The sequence below is a fragment of the Cucumis melo genome, chromosome 5 (genome assembly GCF_025177605.1).
Source record: "Cucumis melo cultivar AY chromosome 5, USDA_Cmelo_AY_1.0, whole genome shotgun sequence".
Lineage (NCBI taxonomy): Eukaryota > Viridiplantae > Streptophyta > Magnoliopsida > Cucurbitales > Cucurbitaceae > Cucumis > Cucumis melo.
This window is the reverse complement of record NC_066861.1, coordinates 21053487-21073107: the sequence shown is the minus strand read 5'-3', so window position 1 is coordinate 21073107 and position 19621 is coordinate 21053487. Positions and strand designations below refer to the sequence as shown.

The 19621-nt window shown below is 34.7% G+C and overlaps 1 protein-coding gene across 1 annotated transcript; it reads right to left on the bottom strand.

Annotated features, from left to right (window-relative positions):
- Nucleotides 1–786: 786 nt before the first annotated feature.
- LOC103492195 (uncharacterized) lies at nucleotides 787–19621 on the bottom strand. The gene is made up of 18 exons (XM_008452464.3): nucleotides 19321–19621; nucleotides 19109–19136; nucleotides 18819–18919; nucleotides 16127–16330; nucleotides 15173–15416; nucleotides 14788–14963; nucleotides 13614–13696; nucleotides 13121–13193; nucleotides 11815–11880; nucleotides 10206–10248; nucleotides 4201–4340; nucleotides 3451–3663; nucleotides 3249–3333; nucleotides 2849–3143; nucleotides 2018–2231; nucleotides 1701–1920; nucleotides 1378–1592; nucleotides 787–1288 (listed from the first exon to the last, which is right to left on the bottom strand). The coding sequence occupies exons 1-18, from the start codon at nucleotides 19444–19446 to the stop codon at nucleotides 1139–1141; spliced, it is 2676 nt and encodes an 891-aa protein (XP_008450686.2). The 5' UTR covers nucleotides 19447–19621; the 3' UTR covers nucleotides 787–1138.

The following is a 19621-nucleotide window of genomic DNA, read 5'->3' as shown; positions in this document are numbered from 1 at the left end:
TATGAAAATTTAACTAAATTATGGAGAAACAAAAAAAAAAAAAAAAAAAAAAAAAAAAAAAAAAAAACTAACCCATCAACTCAATAAAAAAAACTAACCCAACAATCAAACTCAACCCAACCTAAATCTTTTGATTAGGCTAGGTGAGTTAACCTTTGCATAATGAACTCATAATTTGTTTGTCAACCAAATACCTTAGATTGGTCCATAATTTTCCTCCGATCTGACTTGTGTATATCCATATGATATTTTGAGCTCTTTAATATCTTTAACATGGACCAGGTGTCATATCTATTATCTACAAATTTGCAATATTACGTAGGATTATCCTATTTTGAAAGAAACGTTACTTTGAAATTGTGCTATCTTCGATAAACAAAATATAACAGTTATTCCTTATTTAGTCGGACATTTACTATTAATTAGAAGAAAGAAGATTCTCTGATGAACTTAATTTAGAGTAAACATCATCAAAGGAATCTCACTCCCTTTCCCATTTGTTCAATTATGAATAATTTTCATAACAATTTGATCAAATTTTCATTATTATGTGCAAACATGACCTTAGTGAAAACTCGAGTTCATAATTGTACAACCAATAGAGTAAGATCTTGTTCACTGTTCAAATAAAGTTAGAATAAAGCCCAGATGTAATATGTTCATGATTCTTTTCTTTAAGCTTTATGAAAAGCAGTCATCGTACCAAATATTATGGTTAAAAGTAAGTATTTTAGACACAGAAGGCAGAGAGAAAGAATAATGATAGATGAATAATGTTGGAAGAAGTTTCTCCAAAAATGTAGAAGCACACAATTAATGGAAAAAGAATTTCGATGAACCCTACCAAAGTTGGACAAAATTGAATAATGTTATACAATTTACACCTTATACTCATCCTCTCATTAACTCATCTAATTTAGAGATATTAATTAAGCTAAAACGAAAATCCCTCTCTCTAGTTTTTAAGGCACTATATATTCCCCCCCAAGAAAAGAAAAGAAAAACTAATCTACAACAGCAATAAATAATGATCTTTCATGATTCTATGTGAGCCAAGGTCACAGCACCTAGAACTAGGGGTTTTCGACCCGGGTTAGGTCTGTTTTTTAGAAGATCGGACCCAACCCACTACCCCTGCCTAAAACTGTGAATTGCTAAGAAAAGTAATCATACATCTAGAGGATTGGAATAATTTGTCCAAACCTTGCCATACTGAGGTCTGAACATCTAGGAGTTTCTTAGCCTTCTCTTGCAATGTCAACTGGCATCGAACTGTTTCGCCATGTATCTAGCCAAAAGGAATATGCAGCCATTATTAAGTAAGATGTATTTTCATTAACAAAAACCTTCCCATCAGTTCCTTAATAAAGTCTATACCTTCAGGAACAATCTGATCAAGGCTTGTACGAACTCAAAGTTGTTGCGGTAAGTAATTTCGTGTATAAAATAATCAAGAAGCAGTTCAATTGAAATAAGTTCAGGTCTGTTTGCAGGTTCTTGATGATCATCGTCATCTATAATCTGAAGCATTCTAAGTTCCAAATCCAATGTCGATGGAGATAAACCTTTTATGTAATCAGTAAAGGCTGAGACTGAGAAAAATAGGAACAAAATCAGTAACACTTCCCAGTTTACAGCTAGAGCATAAACAATCTCAAATGAATTATAGGAAAAGAAATGCAAACATTCTATTGACGTACAGTTCTTTGTTTCAGAAGAAGATTCAAGAAGCTGCAAGAATTGAGATGATGTTATATCGGATTTCTTTTGTTGTTCACTATCAACTCTTTTTTCCTCTCCCTCTTTGTTTGCTGACTCCGAAGGCTTGAATAATATTTCTCCAGAGAGAGAAGGAAGAGATGGCAGGAAGAAAGGAGCCTTTTCAGGTTTCTTTGGAGGTTCAATTGGTTTATTACGGACCTGTAAGTAGAAAATTCAAGAGCATAGAAAGGCATTAGCACATAAATGAATTTTCTTTCTTTCTTTGCTGCTGTGGCCTGTGTGGTGAAAATGATACCTTTATTATGTCCAAATTGATCAAGCTCTGCCACTGGCTTCTGGGCAACAGTGAAAGCGTAATTAAATCTGGGATTTGCTGGGTGGAGATGCTTAAGCATGATAAATCTTTAGATTCAGGTAGATTTGAAGGATTTTCATCACGATCTTCAGACTCCATTCCACTTGCAAGGGTATCCACGTTTGATGAACCAGTGAACATTAATTGATTCACCCTAAAATGTTAACAAAAAACAGAATCATAAATTTTGAGCAGTCTTACAGAAAGAGAAGCCAGTGGAAATACATTCTAGCTCTCTATCACTTTTTTTCTCTCTGGTGAGCTCTTCTAACCAACCATCGAGTACACCTCAACAAAACATTGAGAAGTTCTAATCTTTAAGCATGTCTTCGTTATATCTATGTAACTAAATAGTAAATATTAACTAGAATGTGCGACTAACTTCTAATTTATCATGTATCATCAAATCAATTTCGCTCAAGGTATGGTGTTGGAGCTTATTTTCATATGTAGGGCTCACTTTAAGTCTGTTTCAACAAACTTTTCCCTTTACCATCTTTCAACTTATTAACTCAGGTTTCTGATAAAAGACGATCATAAAGAAAGAAGTCAACTTTAGTTAAATTAGGGGAAAAAAAACAGTTCCAAAAGGATAACATATGAATTTCAAAATTAACAAAACAAAAAACAGTGATTAAAGTATCAATCATAAAATAAAATAAGTCCGTTTCATACCAAACAATAATACTAGAAAAATTTCTCCCCATTTACACTGTTCCTTGTTTACCTACCGACTAAATTGGTATGTCTATAACCATCAAGATAACTTACCAAAGGTACACTCCATTTTGATCTACATGCGTAGTTGCCAAAATATCCATATTTGGAGAAATGGAAAACGCAGTAATTGAAGCATCAACATGTAGCGCATCTATTTGCCTTGCTAAAATGACGTCCCAAATTCTAAGACTTCCATCCATACTAGATGATAAAAGCCATTTTCCATCCTCACTGAAAGACAAATCTGTAATACGATCGGTATGACCTTCAAATTTCCGAACCAGCCTTAAAGTCACAACGTCAAACAGACGGATAACCAAATCATCAGTTACAACTGCCAAAAGTCCTGAAATTTAATTTTAAAAACTGCTTAAAAACATGATACAACCACAAGGAAACTGTATCATCAAGGACCAAGATCAAACTTGAATCTTAAAGAGATGGAAGTTACCATTTACTCGATGATAGACAATCTTGACAACAGAACTACCAATTTCCCATCTGGATTTTAGATCACGCTCCTTGAAATTCCAAACCTGTAACATAAGACATTAAAAAGATGAGACTTTCATATATTTTGATAAATCCAAACTATCCTCTGAGATACCCCAAGTTTCAATTGGTTGCTAAGTTAAACAGCATGCAATAGAAACCTTTATATCTCCATGAACTCCAGCACTTATAACGTGGGTGTTTGTAGAGTCACAAGCAAGACCAACAACTTCTCCAACATGTGCAAAGCTTCCTCCTTCCATTTTGTCCAGGTAACTACCTCTACTAGCACCTGATTGCAGATTGAATCGCTCAATCCAACCACCTTCTGTCCCTAAGAAGGCAAAATTTCCACATGCACTGATTGCACAAGCCTGTTACAAGATGAAGTACATCATATAGGGTTTTTTTGTCAACAGAAATGAATACTACATTCATATGACATCAAAGGGACTAAAAATGTTCAGAAATAAATATCCTCTCATTATGAAGTAATCATACACAAGGAATATATCAAGTTTTAGGGATTTCATCTGACAATTTAAAATAAAGAGTAAGCAAGTACATGCATTTGGAATCAGGGAACAAGCACACATCTCTTTGCAGCTTACAGATCCACCCAAACATCAGATAAGCCCAATAAACAATTTACCACCAAATATGAGAATACGCCCTTCCTCAACTCATCATTCCCAGTTTTCATCTTTAAATTATCATGGATCATTTTTCATATCACGGAACAGTTGGGTTAACAAAATTATTAGTTACACTTTCAACCATTATAGAAAAGATAAAACATGAATAAATCAGAAAATCTGAAGGATATATCATTATTTAACTCCTAAACTATATTTGAAATAACATCTAGCTGCCTAAAAACAGGGTGAAAGGAACATCATTTTGAAACATACCTTAACAGGAGTCGGGTTTTCTGGGCATGGTTTCAAGATATGCTCACCAAGAACAAAGTTTTGAAGTTTCCATACATATGCTTGTGGAGTATCAACATGGCATGTAACCACATTGCACCAGTCCCGTTCTCTAATTTCAGCTGAAACAAATTAAAGAGAAGTGCATTATTAAATTTAACATCATCTAAATGACACCAAATAAAAATTGAATACACAATTACAAGTGAAGATAAAGCTTAGAATATTGATACAGCTTGAAATTGGATTAAATATTTTACAAAATTGTAGGTGAAGGGATATTTGAATATTTCACTTGGGAATTTCATTGATGTTCATTCTACCTCGCAAACATTTTGTAGTTATGATAACATTTTAATTTAATTTAACGTGTGGAGAAGGGGATTCACGCCTTTGATTTCTTAATTGATTAATCGATGGTACATACCTTAACCAGTCCGACTATGCTTAATTGATTGCCAATTTCACTTTTTCTATCATGGTGTCCCACATATCATATACCAAATGGAGGCGAGGTTTGTCCATATCACAATCTCTGATCCTATCATAAATAGGACCACTAAAAGAAAGGATATAATTAACCTTATCCCACCAAGCACCAACACCTTACACGTCTTGCTTTCACCATATCATCTTCTCTGTAGCATCCCCACTTATCACTGATAACCATTGTTTGCAAACCACCCTTAAAAGTTTAAATCTTTTAAGCATAACGATAATAGGTGCGAATCATGTTTCTGCTATTGCAAGTTCAAAAACAAACTCATTGAACATAGCTAGTCTCATCGAATGATTCATGATGAAGTGTTTGATAAACATAACACTATCAGAAATCCAACTACACTTTACAAATACATGTTGATTACTATCAACGTTTCTTGTAGCACATTTGTTCTTCAAGGCAAGATTGAGGGTATGAACTAGACATGGTGTCCAAACTATGTTGGAAAACTGTGATTCAATAATTTGTCCTGCACCCTTACAATTTGCAGCATTGTCGGTGATTATTTGAATCGCATTCTCGTGTCCCACCTCATTAATGAATTCTTTCATCAAATTTGCTATGAAATATTTATTCTTTGTCTCATCTGAGCAATCTACAGCTTTAAGAAACATTGGTCCTCCTTCTGTAACTGCCATAAAGTTAATCAATGGCCTTCTCTGCGAATCACTCCATCCATCGCTGATAATACTTACTCCTTTTGTAGACCATGTAGTTTTAATAGGTTGCAACAATCTCTCGACATTTGCTTTTTCTCTTTGAAAAAGACTTATTCTTAATTTATTATACCCGGAGGTAAATAACCTAACAAAGAATTATTCGCAAGCAAAGCAAAGGCATTCACATAATATGGATTTCTAGCCAAATGGAAAGGAAAACCTGAAGAATAAAACACTCTAGCTATTTTTGAATCTACTTAATCACGAAGTGCCAAGTTAAATGACTTCTCAAGCACTAACATCTCCTTTTCTTTTCTTTTGTTCCTTTGGCGAAAAGGAACACGAATAGCTACCCATGCTTCCCGTTCCAAAAAAATTGAAATTCAGTCATCAAGGTGGTAATGGAACTTGCTTAGGAGCATTGTTTGCCACACAAACTTTAGATTCCTCTTCTAACCTTTGTATGTCTAACAAGATCTTTAGGAGTGATCTTCTTACATACCCAAATTCCAAAACCGACTATCTTTAGTAGGTGTGTCGTAACTCTAGTGTCAGAACATTTCCTCCTTTCTTCACAAAAATTACATTGCCAAGCAAAATTCCTCCTCCACCACTCAACCTTTCATCGTTCGTCACATATTGCCATAACAGTTTTGTTTCATCTTCAGTAGTCATCCTTGATTAATTTCGGTGTGACTTGAAGATGATTCTGTCATGCTAAATTTAAAATAAAAACAGAAAAAGAACCAAATAAGATTTAATGAAAAAAGAAATTCTATGATAATTGGTTTGATATCATAGTGTTCATTGTCTGGCCACAAAAAATGAAAAATTAAAAATAAATAAATGAATAAAAGAAGAGAGACAAAAAGAAACCGACGACTGGTGAGAGGGTCGGCAGCCAAACTATGGGGAAACTGGACACAAATCGGTGAGAGGGTTTGCGGGGACCAGCGAGAGGGTTAGGGCAAAGAGGGTCGGTGGGGAGGTTTGGAAAAATCAAGAGAGGGTGAAGTTGGAGAGAAATGCGTGAAAACAATTTGAAAATAAAAAATTTATAAAAGAAAACCTAATAATTATTGGGTTGGACTAATGGGCTTCTTTAAGGGTTTTCTTTGTGTTTTTTTTTCAGCAGCATCCGAAGTTCAAAAAGAAAAAAGAAGTCAATGCGCCAGCTGACATGTTAGGGAATGTTAATGTGGGAAACGTGTCTAACACTGACACTTGGCCATCTCAGGAGTGTCGATGCTTCTTAGATGATAGAGGGAAAGGTAGGAGCTAAGAAGCACCAAGCACCGACACTCCTTAGATGGCGAAGTGTCGATATTGGACACGTTACCGACACGTCGCCAACACATCTCCAACACGCCAACTAGCGTGTCGAATTTTTTTTTCGGACATCCAACACGGCCAAGACATAACCCGGACACGCCTGGAGAAAAAAACCCATAAAATGGCCCATTATCCGACCCAATGGGTTTCTTCATGTTCACACTCTTCTCTTATTATTACGTTTCTTTTTTCTTTTTAATTTTTAGGTTTCTTCACGTTCACGCTCCTTCTCTGATTCTCCCCACCAGATCACCAACCATCTCTGCCCTAACCTTCTTGCCGGTCACCGTCACCGCCCATCTCTCTCGCCAGTAGCCGCCAACTTGCCGACCTAGTCGTCGACTCGCCGATTTCTATCCATTTTCCCCAATCTTGCTGCTTTCTTTCTACCTCTTTTTTTTTTTTCTTGCTTTATGGCCAGAGTCCGAACAATAGACAATTTGATATCTATCTATCAATTTAGTATGGCCAGACATTGTTGTGTAGTTGTGTTTATCGTATAATTCTTTTTTCCATCAGATCTTATTTGGTTCTTTTTCTATTTTTATTTTAAATTTAGTCTGGCAGAATCATCTTCAAATTATAACAAAATTAATTTAAGAATGTCTACCGAAGATGAAACAAAACTGTTGTGGCAATATGTGTTGAAACATGAAAGGTTGAGTGGTGGAGGAGGGAATTTTTCTTGGCAAGGAGAAAAGGTTCTTACATAAGAGTTACGGCACACCTACTAAAGATGGTCGGATTTGGGATTGGGGTAAGTAAGAAGGTCACTCCTAAAGATCTTGCTGACATGCAAAGGTTATAAGAGGAGTCTAAAGTTCGTGTCGTAAACAATGCTCCTAAGCAAGTTCCATTACCACCTTCACGACATATGCAAACTAAATCTCAATTTTTTGGAACGAGAAGCATGGGTAGCTATTCATGTTCCTTTTCACCAATGGAACAAAAGAAAAGAAAAGGAGATGTTAGTGCTCTTGAGAAGTCATTTAACTTGGCACTTCATGATTAAGTAGATTCGGAGATAGCTAGAATGTTTTATCCTTCAGGTTTGCCTTTCCATTTGGCTAGAAATCCACATTATGGGAATGTCTTTGCTTTGCTTGCGAATAATCCTTCGTCAAGTTATTTACCTCTAGGTAGAATAAATTAAGAACAAGACTCAAAGAGAAAAAGAAAATGTCGAGAGATTGTTGCAACCTATTAAAACTACATGGTCTACAAAGGGAGTAAGTATTATCAGCGACAAATGGAGTGATTTGCAGGGGAGGACATTGATTAACTTTATGGCAGTTACAGAAGGAGGACCAATGTTTCTTAAAGCTGTAGATTGTTCAGGTGAGAAAGAATAAATATTTCGTAGCAAATTTGATGAAAGAATTCATCAATGAGGTGGGACACGAGAATGCGATTCAAATAATCACCAACAATGCTGCAAATTGTAACGGTGCAGGACAAATTATTGAATCACAGTTTCCCAACATAGTTTGGACACCATGTCTAGTTCATATCCTCAATCTTGCCTTAAGGAACAGATGTGCGGCAAGAAACATTGACAGTAATCAATATGTGTTTGCAAAGTGTAGCTGGATTTCTGAAATTTCTGATAGTAATATGTTTATCAAATACTTCATCATGAATCATTCGATGAGACTAGCTATGTTCAATGAGTTTGTCTTTGAAAATACTTGCAGTAGCAAAAACACGATTCGCACCTACCATCGTTATGCTTAAAAGATTTGAACTTATTTCATCCTCTTATGACGTGGTGCGTCAAATTTTGACTGATTGATGGAATTAAAATAACACCCCTCTCCATTGTTTGGCACATTCTTTAAATCCAAGGTTTAGAAGTGATCTTAGATATTTTTATTTTTTCAATTCCTAAACACACTCTAAAGTTTGATCTACTTTAAAATTTTATTTAGGTATTATAGCGCACAATGGCTTCAAGAAGACAAGTCTCAAGTCCCACCACGTCTAAGACTTAGAAGTAGCAAGAGAGAGGATGAAGTGTATTAAGAAATATTTTAATTTAGAAGATGAGCACATAAAAGTGAACATTAAATTTGTCGATTTCTTTACAACGTATGAACAATTTGTTGATCATAAATCCGTTCGTAATAGATACGATATGCCTCCGAAGAGTTGGCAGGCCATCCATGGTGCCGTTACTCCAACTTTGCAGTCACTAGCTATGAAGTTACTTATTCAACCTTTATCCTCCTCGTATTGTGAGTGAAATTGGACTACATATTCATTTGTGCACTCCATGAGAAGAAACAAGATAACACCACAATGTGAGAAGACTTGGTGTACATCCATAGCAATCTACATCTTTTATCAAGAAGAACTCCTAAATATCTCAAAAGAGAGACAAAAATGTGGGACATTGCAGGGGATCCATTTGATTCATTTGAAAATGCCATAATGCTTGAGATGGCTAGTTTATATTTGGACGAAGAGCATTAAAAGCTATAGTTTTTACCGATGCTGGTGGTGAGGCTCAAGTTCAGGATTCTCAAGAGGCCATTGGAGAAGAATGAAGACATGTTATTGATTCTATTTTGTAGTTTTTCACCTTTTGGCTTTTGTTGTGTTGAACAAACTACTCTACTAAAACTTGTTATGTTTTATGGCTCTAAACTTGTTATTTTAATGTTTTTAAATGGAATATTTCACAATATGTTTATATGCATGACATATACTTAACTTGTTTTACTAAAAAAGTTGATGTGTCCCCGACGTGTCATGTCCTACTTTTTTGAAAAATGGCATCGCCATTTAGTGTCGTCGTGTCACCGTGTCAGCATCTATGCTTCCTAGCCTATTATTATAGTGAATAAAGAGCTCCTTTTTTTTTTCTAAGCAAGTACCCATGTGTATTGTACGTGGATTGCAACAATTTAAATGATTATTATTAAAAAAAGAAAGACTGTGTTGCAACACACAGCTTCTTAGTGGAGTACGAATTACACCAAACACTTTTGTAATTATAGTCTTTCTATGATATCCAACAATTGGAAGGCCATCATTTTTTAATTTCTTTTGGGGAGGGCCCCTCTTGTCCCTTGCCCTTAGGTTGTACTCTTTTCTTATATGAATATACATGTTTCTTATAAAAAAAAAAAAGAAGAAGAAGAAAAGACTAGACTAAATTTAGAAGTTATAACAAAGCATGTTCTATCAAAAAATAATCCATTAGAATGCGGCTTCCTGTGACAGGATAAGAGGAGCATCAAATGACATGATGAAAGTAAAAAAATGAATGTCGAAGCTAAATTTTAATGAGAAAATAAAAATCATCATGAGTCGGCTAATATCATTATCCGTAGAAGCAAAATTAAAGGTTGGAGAAAAAGTGAATAAACAACCAGACTTTGTTTGAAGCATCTGTATCATGATAATTTAATGAACGTTTACGAAGTGGAGGATCAGTATGACACATTAATGACCACTAGGAAGAAAAATAACACTTGGAAGAAGGAACTTACCACAATCAAAAGCTATGACGGGCTTCAACTTTATTTCTTCTTCCTGAAATAGCATAAATAAAACTAACAAGGGTTAGTAACCCCTTTTGATTTATTTATTGAAAATAAATAGGTAAACACAAAAAACTTAGTGAAAAAAATCCTTTAAAGACCAAGGGATATCATCACAGTTCTCTCCTTCTCCCTCCCTGGTCATCCATTAAAGAAGATATGGTTCTTTGGCGAAACTTTGCAACAGATTCTTATTTTTGGACCTTATGGGTGTAATATGAAGCATTCTCTGATAAGCACCAAATCATCTATAAGTTTATCGAATCTACTTCCTTATCAGCTTTGTTGTGGTAGTAAATTATCTTCTCATTTTGCAATTACAACTTGACTACCTAAAGTACTTTTTGTAATTATCTACATATACAAATTTCTTTTATATTCTATTTCATCAAATCAATAAATAATTTTTTCAAAAAAATCAAAACAAGAACACAAACGGACAGAAACGAATTTAAGATATTTTCCCAAAAAAAAAGATATAGAATGCTTGCTGCCGTCGGTTTGTCCTCTCTGTTTAAAGGACAATGAGGATTTATTACACATGTTCATTTTTAGCCCCTACTCCTCTGAACGCTGGAATAGCATTTTTTCTTTGTTCAAAATTGTATGGGTATTTGATGGATCCCTAAGCTCCAATGTGCTTCAGCTGCTGAGAGGGCCCTTGTTATCAAAGAAACCGTCCCTAATTTGGAGTTAATATGGCTAAAGCGCTGCTGGCTGAGATTTGGTTTGAGCGCAATTAGTGCAATTTTTACGACAAAGAAAGGAGTTGGTTTGACATCTTGGATATGTCAAAAAGGAATGCAGCATCATGGTGTTCCATGAGAGCTGAAGTCATAGATTATTCAATTCAAGATATTTGTCTCAACTGGACTGCCTTCATCCACCATTCAGCTTAAGAGAGGATACTGGTCGTTATATGACCATTGTTTTTCTCTTTAGGATATGATGATAGTGCTAAGGGGGTGTCAACTTAGTTGAGATTTCTGGATGCGCCTACCGATCCTCTCTTTTCTCTCACTCTCTAGGCTTCTCTATTACCCTCATTGTATAATTCTTTTGTACCTTGAGTTTGTTATTAATAAAGAAGCTTGTTTCCGTTTCAAAAGAAAACAAAAAAAAAGAGATATAAAATTAAAAGCAATTTATAGAAATAGGTTACAAAGATCAATCTAATAAACAATTATGAAATAGTTCTCAAAAACATACCCTAACAACCCCTTAATCACTAGGGCACTTCTTAAGAATAGCCTTTCTTATTCCTCTATCTTTCCCACATCATAAATAAAGTTCTCGTAAATAATTTTAGAATACAGAATATAATAACGTTTCAAACCACAACAATTTTAACCAAGAGGTAATCATAAAAGATAATTTGTAAAGCATAAATTACTAGTGGCTAGTGGTTCAATCCAATTATTTATGAAAGGCATACCAGGACCACCAAGTAAACAAAAAAGAAGAAACACTGACAAAGGCAGATCAATTAATGTTATTTGCTAAGCCTACCAACAAATACAATTGCATAGAGACTACAACAATTTCATTTGAATCATACCTTCAGTTTTAGCTTCTTCGCACGTTTAGACACGTGCCGTTGAGAAAGTTCCCTGCTTTGCTGATCCTAATCAGAATTTACAGCAAGAGGATGAAAATTGAAGTCTATAGAGTGTAAATTGAGCAAGCAGAAATCGGTAAGAAGAGTTCAGAGGCTGAAATTAAATAAATCCCAAGATCTGAAGTAGCTCAAGTAAGATTTCAAAAATGAGACTTCCTTTTCTCTTTAAAACTACTTTTAAAAATTATAGTTAATTACTCTGCAAATAAAATCCACGTTCACAACCCCATGACTTTTTCTTTACATAAGAAACAATTTCATTGATCTAAGAAATTGCAAAACAGATTTACAATTAATGGTATTACAATAAGTTACCCCAGTTCTAAAGAAGGGATGTCTATGAGTATGAAGCAAAAAGATTTGAACTTTTATTCCAAGATTTAGCATAATAAATGACAAAGTCAAAAAAAAGTATCAAAGGGCCTATCCTTGTCCATGAAGACTAATTGGTTTCCTTCCTGCAAGCTATGCAACATTCTTCTAGTAATGCTCACTCTTTTCGGTTGTCTATTCAGGTTTCTAAATCTACAACTCCCGTCTCTAGAAAGAGAAATACTTATTGAAGGCTACCTTCTCCATTGTACTCCAAAGAAAATCTACTCGTGTCCAAGAAAATTCAATGATTGATTCAGAAATTTTGAAAGAAACATGTGCTCGGCTCCTCACTGCCTCACCAAAGTTACAATAGCCACCTTCACAACCTACCAACTAATAGACTCATTCAGTGATCACTACTCTAAGGTCAAATGCCACTTTAACCAAAAGTATCATAAGCTCTACCACTACTAAGGATCCTATATCCTGTCCATTTATTCCTGATGTCGAACTTGATGAAGCATCTAATGTTAGTATGAACAGCTAGATATCTGAAGAATTTAGTTGATATAGAGATCGATGAACTTTCCATCAAAGACAATTAAAAAAACATTCAAAAGTCTCTTTTTGGAGGATGATAGAAGAAATTCAGTTGAAGTTTTGAAATCAAAAACGTCAGTAGAAAAGTATCCTTCAATTCCTCCCAAATTGCAGTCCTTATATCATAAATGAGACTTGTAGACTACAAATGAAAGATATCACGTCCAACTCACCACAAATTAAGAACTTACCTGAATGACAGATAAAAATAATGACATAAAGGATGCAAAAGTAAACATATCCACTGTTAAACAAAATTTCTTACTGGCACAGAGGCTAAATCCATCACAACAACCATATTTGTCCTCTTTCCATTGTTAAAAGAACTAACCTGGATTACAGAGAAAAGCCTGAAGGCACGATCCTGACCGGCAGATAAGATGTGTCTCCCATTCGCATAAAACCTATGATAAATAAGAAAAATGAGAGTCGAGGAGATATCACATAAATTGTAGCACTTAAAACTTAAAAGGAAAGCCCAAGTAAGATCTAAAAGCACGTAAACAAAATAAGCAAGAATTGTAGAAAATTAATAATAAAAAATTGAAGTGCCATGGCATTTTTCAACAAATTAACATCTAGTTTATGTAATTCAAACTTGTTATTTTAATTATAAAATATCAAGAAATGTTCATTTTTCATCAGTTGAATACGTAGCCTGCTATTTTCTCAACCTAAGAAATTTACTGGTGTGTTTAAAATATAAATATACATTCTCAATGAATAACAAATAGAATCTTAGGTGAGAACAACATGCAAACAATATAAAGCAAGGGAAACCCACTTTACATAAGGAAATGAGTGTGGTACAAAAGGCATCTCACCTAATGCAAAGAGGAGGGGCACTGTGCCCACTGCGAAAGCGTAATAAACGGGGATCTCCATCTGTTGTATCAAATATCCACATCTACCAAAAATGTAACAAGGAATGATTTTCCAAAAACGATAAAGTACAGAGACAAATCTCTATAAAAAGAAGAGTAGAGGGGGTTGTATGGCATAAAAATGAGAATGATGAAAAGAAAGTTTTTAAATCAAACTTCATTAGAAAAAGAAGAACAAGAGTGTTTACTAAGAAGTACAACAGGAGGGGAGAAGGACCATAGATGGAATTCTTCTGGCAGGTTTAGTTGGAATGAAACATAGGGCTTTCAACTCAAAAGAAAGCTAAATGAAATCTTTTAGACCAGATGAAAGCAATTTGATTATCAGGCAAAAGATGGTAAAAAAACATTTCCTGGTTGGCTTCAAAAGCAGCTCATGTTCCTTTCTGTAATGTTATATTTTCGCATAGATAAAAGCATGTCGCATCTTTTTACCTATTTCATATTTAATGTCCCACTACTTTCCTTTGTAACTAAATGCAATAGTGTTGAGGCAATGGTCCAATGAGAATAACTAAGGTACAAGTAACTTGACTCAGACGCACACGAATATTTAGAAAAAAGTCGTTTTTTCATTTCTTTATATATGTGTGTGTGTGGGCATGCAAAAGAAATGTTTCACTAATGAGATGAATAACGAAAAAGAAGGAAAAGAAACCCCCATGCCTAAGGTCCCTATTCTATACCGTATAATTTTAATTCTAAATAAAGTAATTTTTGTAATAAATAAAAAGTAACATTAGACAGATATGTTTTTTCCCGTGAGTGTTTGAGCCAATTTGCCCCTCCCTCAACCTCAACTATTCTCAATGGACAACTTCTTAACCCTTCTATATTTGGTCGCTAAGGGAACTTGTAAAATAGTACATTCTAAGCAAGTGGTCAGGCCACCATGCCCATTTCACTAAGCCATTTATAGTTAACATGCCTCTTATTGACTACTAGGTCCATCCAGGTTGGTTATCATAATAGTTTCTACTATATAGGATCTAGCATTATTTTCCTTCTTACATATATCACGATAAGATACAAGGTCCTGCAATTGCAAGTCACTCACTGCAATTATGTAAGAATTGTAAAAAGAAACCCAGGGAAGGCTATAGTATTCTCTTACTTTGATGGAATTATCTGCTGATGAACTCATAAGTACTGGTTCATTAGCAAAAAAGTGAAGTGAAACTATTGAGCTATCATGTGCTTCTCTAATGACCGATTGAAGTCTTCTCTTCTCAAGATTCCATATGCTTATAACACCTGATGAACCTCCAGATGCAAGAAGAGGCTGTCCATCTTATAGAACATATTAATTAAAGTCAGAAAACCTTCATTCACAAAGAATCATTTTGTAAAAAGAGAATTACAAGTCATTGAGTTATACAAAAAAGAAAAACAAAACAAATGGACTCTTCTAAATATTCATATTCATTGACAGTACAAAATAGGATACTTGACCAATGACAATGATAAAGTTTATCCTTTTTATTTGATAAAGTGATTACCTGAGCTGAAAGACAGGGCAGTAACAGATCCTCGCGTAGAGTGGGTGAATGAAAACAATTCTTGATCATAACGAATGTTATGAACATGAACCTTCCCATCAGCACAGCCAATGGCAACAACATCTAGAGCAGGTGATGAAACACAGCAGCAAACAGATGAATTCCATCCCTTGAACTCAAAGAGTTTCTTCTTTGAGCTGATGTTCCAAAGCTCCAAAGAACCTTCCAAGCTTCCAAGTATAACCTGTTCAAACAGTTATCCTTGAGGTTCCTTGATTTCAATGTAATAATGAGTACTGCACTATTTATATCCAGTGTTCCAAAAAGCCCTCCTGGACGCATGCCTAGACTCAAGGCCTAGGTTTAGCATCTCGTTTTGAAAAGGCAAGGCTCACAAAATAAGGCACGCCTTTGGTGAAGCCCCAAGGTTCAAAGCACCACGCCTTGGGGCTTTTTCATTATTTAAAGAAAAAAAGTAATAATTAGGGGTTTTTCTTCTTTATTAACTAAAAAAATAAAATTTACTAAGCTTAAATGCAAAATATACTGTGTTTAGGGGGTTTTTCTTCACATTTCCACTTCGAATATTCTCTCCTTTCTTAATGAAGTACTTTCATATATAATGCGCATGAAAAAAAAGCCTAGACATTTTTTTGCTCCTTGTGCTTAAGCCCCAAAAGACTGTTAACACTGTTTATGCCACATGCACTTGGCTTTCTATAACTGCTCTGACAGAAAACAACAGAGAAAAATAGTCCCACTAAATTTCATTGTTAAACGACGTATTGTTCTAGATTCTTCTCCTATTTTATGGGGAGGGAATCTCATAAAACTTTATTGCATGAAAAAGGTTCACAATTTTATCAAACAAGTTCCTCAAGTTTGAAACTGCTAAGCAATGAAGTGTTTAAGAATAATTGCCATGAAATATCATATGGAAAAGAAAGCAATTACTTTGTTTAGATATGTGTCCGGATGCATTATACAGCTAGGACTAAATTTTCTGTCTAAGATGACTTGTCCAACTGGAGACTGACTATCTTCAATCCCTTTGAAAGCCCACATGAACATATTTCCATTAATGTCAACACTTAGGATATGATCTCCAAACAATAGCAACAAGTTGACCTTGGCATTATGGCTACTCCAATTTGCTACCTGCAAAGCAATCATCAAATATGTCTAAAGAATTGGCAAATGAAAAAATCAAAGACAAGCAAGTGTCCATGTCTAAGAGCATTTTCAAGGCACGTAAAAGACCTTAGCATAAGAAGAATATGAAAGAGAGAAAGAAAGAGAGATTCTTCAGCATTACTACAGCAATTTTTATACCTAATGACATCAACAAATTAAGCAAGAATATAAAATACAACTTTGAAAATTGATGACAAAGTGAATATATTTAACAACTAAAATAGGTAAAATTCCATACTAAACAAAAACAATCTGGAAGTTATCAGAATGGAAAACCTCAGGTACATTTCTTTTATTTGGTATAGAACTACGAAGAGATGTTTAAAAATATATACATAATTCTTTAAAATACATATTTCCTTCATTTGATCACCTTTGGATGCATCATTCTCTCTTTTTAGGCATTGTTTTTTGTTTTGTAATTTCATTCATCATCGAAATGCTTCTTATCCAAAAAAATAACTGAATATACATTTTCTTCCAAAAAAAATGATATTTTGGACATTACAAACTAAGAACTCATTATTAGGAGTAGGTGTGTCCAAAAAACCCGATGACCCAAAAAACCTGATCAACCCAACCCAACCTAACTTATTATTAATTTTAAAAAATATGACTTTTTCTTCTTATGATACTATTGTATATACATATACTTATCTTAATTTAATTTAATGATTTTTTTAGGTAATTTATACTCTAACAACTCCTCAAAACAATTTTTTAGACCATGGAAAGAAAATTTTCATAATATAAAGTAAATTGAGATTAAGTTGTCAATCTTAATTCAATATATGAAAATAATTTAATTTAATATTAGGACAAAAGTTTAATTAAGTGATCCAACTAACCCCAACCAACCAAACCCAATTGCTTTGTGGTTGGGTTGGTTGGGTTCATTATTCAATAAAAGTTATTTGGGTTGAAGAAATATACAACCCAAACAATTAGGTTGGGTCTAAAAAGTGCCTGAACCCAACCCATGAACACCCCTACTTAGGGGGACTTCTAAAAACTTCCTATGGTAGGAAAATAGCATCAGAGACTAAACTCAGTCTAAAAAATGAATACGACGAAGCACAACAATAATTTTCTCATAGGATCTTTATTATTTTTTATAGAAAGCAAGGCAACAAAAATAAACCTCAGGACACAAGTATTGCAGAAGTCTTTAGCATGAGAACTCAAGAAACAGCATGGAACTCTTATCTTTTTCTTTTCTTTTTTCCTTCCCTTTTTTTCTTTTCTTTTCTTTTCTTTTTTTTTTTTTTTTTTTGGATAAAAACAGCGGCTTTCAATTACGAAAAAATGAAGGAATACACAGGCAAACAAAAAATCCAGCCCATAAAAAACACCTCCCCCTCTAGGAAAGGACTCCAACAATGCATGGAACTTTTGCCATATTAAACCTTTCCTTCAACAAACTTCTTATTCTTGAAAAGCCACAATGGTCTTTCTAATCAGACTTAATAATGCACTCCACAAAACTCTTGCTTCCTACCATGATCACAAAGTAGACAACAGATGTTTTTTAACAATGAGATCGTTAAGCCCCGTGCATCCAAACTTCAGACACAGAGCTTCCCAATAATTCTTGCCGTTAAACAAGTCATGAAAATCCTTCCCAGCAAGTGATGAGCATCCTCCCCAAATTAATAAATAGCAATTTTTGGATAAAAAAACACTTCATTAAATTTAAATTGGGGGGGGTTCGGATGGTGAGCTATAGACTATAGTTACAAAATGGTGGAGACAATTTACAGCCCGTGAGCCAAAACAATTGATTCATTCCATAGATCGGTCAAAGCATTGTTCCTTCTCTGTGAAAATTTAAACATTCCTTTTCAACCAAGTAGACCAAGGAATCCTGAATACCAGGTAAGCTAAATAATAACTTGGATTCAAGGACCATCTTGAACATTTTCTTTGAACCTTATCGAAGGTGTTTAACCTCTCCAAACAACATTCGCCATTGAATGCAATTTGTCTTTCACAGAGTTTTCATGAAAGGGTTTAGAAGGGAAAGAGCAAGAGCAGCTCACTAAAAAATGATCTAAATGAATACAAGAAAGCTCAACAAGAATTTTCTGAATCAATTTAATTTATTTCGAAGAAAGCTTGTAGGCCCTCTTTTCCTTTTATAATCAAAGCAGCACATTCACAGGCCAGCAGACAAACTTAAACAAAAAACCTTCATTCAACCCCATGAATTAAGGAAATTATGCCATTCCATCCAAATTAATAGAGCGAAAAACTTCCAACATGCTAGAATAAGAATTAGTTATACATGTGTACACCAAAATCATTAAACATGAACGAGTAAATAAGCCCATGTTAGTAATCAACAAACATTTTAAATAGAACCAAAAATGATGAATTGAGCCTGAGCAGTTATGCATCTTTTGCCAGGAACATTTACTTCATAAAAATTGACATATATTCCGAGTGAGCAAACCTGATGAGCACGCTTGAAAACTGCAATGTCAGACCCATAAGCAGCAAATGTGTACTCACGGTAGGAAGCAAGAGCTCGAATCTTCTTGGGCAATTGAGGTCCTAAACATCAAGCATCAATACAAATTAGTAGAATCACAAACACGGGTGAATCCCAAAACAGAAATTTTAGAAACACCCCAACTCAAAAAATTCCAAAAGACAAACAAACGGGAAAATTATATCCAAATGGAAACTGAAACGAAAACAAACTTCAAAACAGAAAGGAAAAGAAACGAAAAACTCACTTACCAACAAGCACTAAGTTTAACTTCGCGCACTGAAATAAGAAAAACAAACACATAACAACGATTAAGCTCTAAAGTGACAGTTAAAATAAGAAAAACCAACAAAAATAATAGTAATCTTGTAAACTTAAACAGCTCAAGCAAGTAACGGGGATAAAGGGCCGCAGTAATGAAAATTCCACAAGGAAAAGAAGTACAGTGAGAGAATGATCTTACATTATAAACTTGAAAAGCTTTGCCAACGCTAACGGTGACGAAGGTCTCGGTTCCAAGTCTCTGCACAGAGAAGGGGACGCTATTTGTTATGTAGCCAATTGCTCTGTAAGGTTCAAAAATTCCCATCTTCTCTTGTCGCTCTCCGAGAACTGAAGAAGCTCGAGAGACGCAGAGTGTGTAAGAAGAAGGGTTTTAGGAATTTCTTCAGCTATGTTCTCTTCCGGCAACGAAGAAGAAGAAGAAGAAGAAGAAGAAGAAGAAGAAGGACGACGCTTGGTGGCGCTTCTTTCAGGGTTTTGTG